The sequence below is a fragment of the Dipodomys ordii genome, unplaced genomic scaffold, assembly GCF_000151885.1.
Source record: "Dipodomys ordii isolate 6190 unplaced genomic scaffold, Dord_2.0 Scaffold215, whole genome shotgun sequence".
Classification (NCBI taxonomy): domain Eukaryota; kingdom Metazoa; phylum Chordata; class Mammalia; order Rodentia; family Heteromyidae; genus Dipodomys; species Dipodomys ordii.
Genome location: NW_012267431.1, coordinates 306,582 through 308,740, shown reverse-complemented (window position 1 = coordinate 308,740; position 2,159 = coordinate 306,582). Strand labels below are relative to the sequence as shown.

The following is a 2,159-nucleotide window of genomic DNA, read 5'->3' as shown; positions in this document are numbered from 1 at the left end:
CCTTTGCAGACTAGAGTGCTAAGCAACTGACACTATTTTAGTCCAGAAAAAATTCTATGCAGTTGTTAAAAGTTAAATGTTGTATGTACTTTCCAGTTTGGAGTAAATATTGCTCATAACAACATCTGATCCTGGCAACTCTTGGTAAAATAGGATAAGGTTTTAGGCTCCTGGTTAGGCAGGGTCAGCATCCATGAGTCAGCTTGAAGAAGTTACAAAAGATAGATCTTCGTCCATTAACCACTTCCCCCTTAAGAACAAGGGTCCAATAAGTTGATGTTAGGTGAAATGAACCCGAAAATAAGGATTCAAATGTTTTTTCTTTCTTGCGATTGTTTCTAACGTATTTATAAGATGATTTCTTTGTTGATTTGTATGTCCCTCCCCCCTGGTATAACCCCTGTTTTCACTGGGAGGGGTGCAAGGGGGAGGGAAATGGGAAGTTATGGGAAGGGGAAACAAAGGAGGAGGCAACAATGCTTGATAAGAAATGTACTCATTACCTTGCCATGTAATTGTAACCCCTCTGTATGGTATTTTCACAATAAAGAAAAGAAACAACAACAGAAAAGAACAAGGGACCAAAGTCATTTTTGGAAAATGAGGCAGGATTGATAAAAGGAATTGGCATGGGAAACAGTGATAACAAATGTGCAAGTATGGAGACCACACTTGTGAGAGATGGTTACAGGCTCCTCCCAGAAAATCCTAGCCTTATTGGAAAGAAATCTGGTTAACAATAGTTGTCACCCTGGTAAATTACCCAGGAGCCACTGCCTAAAAACTGCATTGAAAACCAGCGAGGCCCCAGCATGTTGTTTAGACCCAGAGACAATATACGAATGCATTGTCTTATTTAGCCTCAGGTAAGCCCTGCTCTTGGTGCCTCTCTTGGTGCCTTTATACTGAAGCTTTTTCACCACCCAAACATGTGGTTTTTGTCCTTAAAACCTTGGTGCATGCTCCCTGCAGCCTGCAGGTCTTTGAGACAGAAGTCTGCCTGCAGACACTGGCCTTTTAATAAAGTCTACTGATTCGATCTCTTAAAATGTCCTCATGTGACTGAGGCACCTTACAACAACAGGAACCCCAATGCCCTACCCTTCCGCATGAGAAGGGAGTCACCATCACCACTTTAACCCCACTCCCAAAGAAGTGCTTGTCATCCCCTTGTCTCTCCCTGCTGGTGTCTTCAAAGGAACCGCTGAAGATCAGACCTCTAGAACCGCTATGCAGAAAACAGCCATGGGGAAATTTCCTTAGAAATGGGAATGCCAGCTGCCGCTGCCTCCATTGCCAGGGGATCCTCTCGGCTCTCGACTTCCCCCTGGCCGCCGTGGGGGAGGGAGGCCGAGATGGCCGATGAGATCGCCAAGGTTCAGGTGGCCCGGCCTGGTGGCGACACGTTCTTTGGGAAGATCATCCGCAAGGAAAACCCCACCAAAATCATTTTCGAGGACGACCGGTGTCTTGCTTCCCATGACATTTCCCCTCAAGCACCAACCCATTTTCTGGTGATCCCCAAGAAACATATATCCCAGATTTCTGTAGCTGAAGATGATGATGAAAGTCTTCTTGGACATTTGATGATTGTTGGCAAGAAGTGTGCTGCTGATCTGGGCCTAAAGAAGGGCTATCACATGGTGGTGAATGAAGGTATAGATGGCGGCCAGTCTGTCTACCATGTTCATCTCCATGTTCTTGGTGGTCGTCAGATGCGCTGGCCTCCTGGTTAAGCATGCTCCAGGGTAACTTTCCTTCTCTAGGCAGAGATGAGTCTTGCAAGTTCTAATATGTTTTAAATGGCAGGTAATTTTTTCCTGTGTATGGAATTACTAAAGACATTTAAAAACCTATGCCTAATAAAAGACTTCATTGCATGGTGAAAAAAAAAGAACCGAGAATGCCAGTGCCCACTATGCAGACCCTTAGGACCTCTACCGCCCCTGCCTGCACCTGCGCACAATGCCAGCCAGGCTCACACCCCATGTACACACGCATCATTGTGACCTTGTGGACAATCGATATGCCCAGAATGATGCACACTCTCCAGCACCAACTCTTGCTACTCATCCTACAATGCATAGTGAGGGATCAATCACAGATAGGAGGAGGCAGAGAAATTATACAGACACCTATATCTAGGATTAGCTAGGATA

At 45.4% G+C, this 2,159-nt stretch overlaps 1 protein-coding gene across 1 annotated transcript; it reads left to right on the top strand.

Annotated features, from left to right (window-relative positions):
* The first annotated feature begins 1,279 nt into the window (after positions 1-1,279).
* On the top strand, positions 1,280-1,811 carry LOC106000298 (histidine triad nucleotide-binding protein 1). The gene has a single exon (XM_013035541.1). It carries the CDS (start codon positions 1,356-1,358, stop codon positions 1,734-1,736), a length of 381 nt encoding a protein of 126 aa, XP_012890995.1. The 5' UTR covers positions 1,280-1,355; the 3' UTR covers positions 1,737-1,811.
* The last annotated feature ends 348 nt before the right edge of the window (positions 1,812-2,159 follow it).